General features: G+C 45.1%; 1 protein-coding gene across 1 annotated transcript in view; it reads right to left on the reverse strand.

Moving 5' to 3' along the window:
* LOC100540288 (tetratricopeptide repeat protein 39A) overlaps positions 1-1,195 on the reverse strand; it is a 24,198-nt gene extending 23,003 nt beyond the window's left edge. The window contains exons 1-2 of the mRNA XM_019618775.2: positions 1,125-1,195; positions 548-570 (exon numbers count right to left, since the gene is read on the reverse strand). Of these exons, the coding sequence (XP_019474320.2) occupies positions 548-570; positions 1,125-1,195 (94 nt within the window). The remainder of the gene's footprint in view (positions 1-547; positions 571-1,124) is intronic.
* Positions 1,196-2,029: the final 834 nt, after the last annotated feature.

The following is a 2,029-nucleotide window of genomic DNA, read 5'->3' on the forward strand; positions in this document are numbered from 1 at the left end:
AAGGACCATATAAAAAATTTACTTGAGAGCTCCCAAGTCTGTGCAGAACAAACAGCTCAGAAATGTGTTGTTTTGGTCCATAGTCACCTCTACCATTTTGCACGTACAAAGGTCACTTGTGTGTTTATTGCCGCAAAAGCAGATCCTTTCAAGCAGCCCATGAACTTAAAAATAGTATCTATAGAAAGCGAGTACTGCATAGCTAGCCAGATCTGTTCCATTTTTTGCAGCTTAATACTGAAAAACAGTGGAAACAGGTCACAGGGTCTCTAAAGAAAGGCTCCCACCAAATGGCTATTGAATACTAAGGACAACCAACTTTTGCTTAGAAAAGCTTTTTGACTGCTTTCTTATCCCCAACCTGCAAAAGGAAAATAAAAGTGGTAGAAAACTAGTGGCCTCACAGTAACACCACAGCAGGTACAGGGATACAAAAAACCCACAACGTTTCTGCATTTGTGAACAGAATAATTATTTCCACTCTTCATCTCCCAGATCACTTTTCAATTTGTGACCTGATGGCACCCAGTTGTTATTAACCACCTACCTGACATGACAGCAATAAATGGCCTGGAAAAACAAGTGGCTTAACCCATCTTTACTTCTTAGAGCTCAGTAATGACTGCTAATTGCTCTTCCTCATTCAGAGCTACTCAGCCTACATGGAGCTACAGCAACTACATGCACTGAAGCTCTGCAGAGAGAGAGAAATAATCTTAAACAGCACCAGAGTTAGATATTAGGAACAATTTCTTCTCAGAAAGAGTGGTGATGCATTGACGCAAGCTGCCCAAGGAGATGGTAGAGTCACCATTCCTGGAGATGTTTGAGAACCATAGAGCTGTGGGACTGAGGGACATGGTCAGTGGGATGAAGTTGGGGTTGGACTTGTGGATGAGATCTTTTCCAACCTTAATGATTTTACGATAAAAGCAGAAACGGTAGTAGAATAAAGACATCCTTCTCATTACCTATTATCTTGTCAGCAATGCCACCACTGCACAGCTGAAGGACCTCTAACTGTCCCCCTAACCCATCACAGGTTCCTGCAGCAGCAGCTCTGACATTGCTCTCACCTTGAAGCTCCTGAGAGAGGCAGTGACTCCTCTCCAGCCACTGCTTACCTTCTTAATTCTCCTATTAAGCGAGTCAACGTGCTCCTGTGATAAACATCCACGCCCCGTACAGTGGTCATTGTCAGTTACAGTACGCTTGCACGTTGCAAAGTGTTTCCATCACAAGCAGCACTCACAACTCAAGCACTACTTCTAGCTTCTTGGAAATACCTTTTCCAAGCCCCATAAACACCAGTAATATCTTCTCAGTTACCATAGATTTCACACTGAAAGCGCTTAAGCCATCCAAGGACAAACAGCAAAACAAAACTCTCACGATAATAAAAGAAAATCCTCAAGGAGGAGCTCACATAGGTAGCAAGCAGCAACACAGCTCCCCATCCTCCAAGCACACAGGGCCTCTCAGAGATCTGAGCAGAGATGGCAGAGCCAAAAAACCTGCTGCTGGGCAGCTGGCTTAGAGACACTGAGCTCAGATGGGAGCTCTGCGCTCATCAGGCCTGATACAGATCAGCTGAGGTACTCTTGATTAAAGCTGGCCATGCTGCATTGCTACAGGATCTGATTTCTAGTTGCTGTCACCTGTGTTGAATTTGCCAGGACCAGTAATGAAAAATTGATTTTTAGATGTATCAGTGGCCTGAATCTGATGGGCAGCAGGGTGCTGTGAGGATCTGTGCTGGAGAAAACCCTTGAATCTGCCCTGAAAAACGTGTTTCTCCCATACTATGTCGGTGTGGTTATGCTGGGAAAGGGGTGCTGACCTTTTGCACCGTACATACAACTGTATTTCATTTTAAAAGTTTATTTTCTCAACGGAGAAGCTGAATACCCCATTAAATAAATGATGTATTTGCTGTAACTCTCATCATCCGCGCACAGCTCGTCCCGCGCTCCGAGCACAAAGCAAGCTCGGCCGGGCCTCTCCCCCGAGCGGCAGCCGGGGCCCAGCG

Source organism: Meleagris gallopavo, chromosome 10, assembly GCF_000146605.3.
Source record: "Meleagris gallopavo isolate NT-WF06-2002-E0010 breed Aviagen turkey brand Nicholas breeding stock chromosome 10, Turkey_5.1, whole genome shotgun sequence".
NCBI lineage: Eukaryota > Metazoa > Chordata > Aves > Galliformes > Phasianidae > Meleagris > Meleagris gallopavo.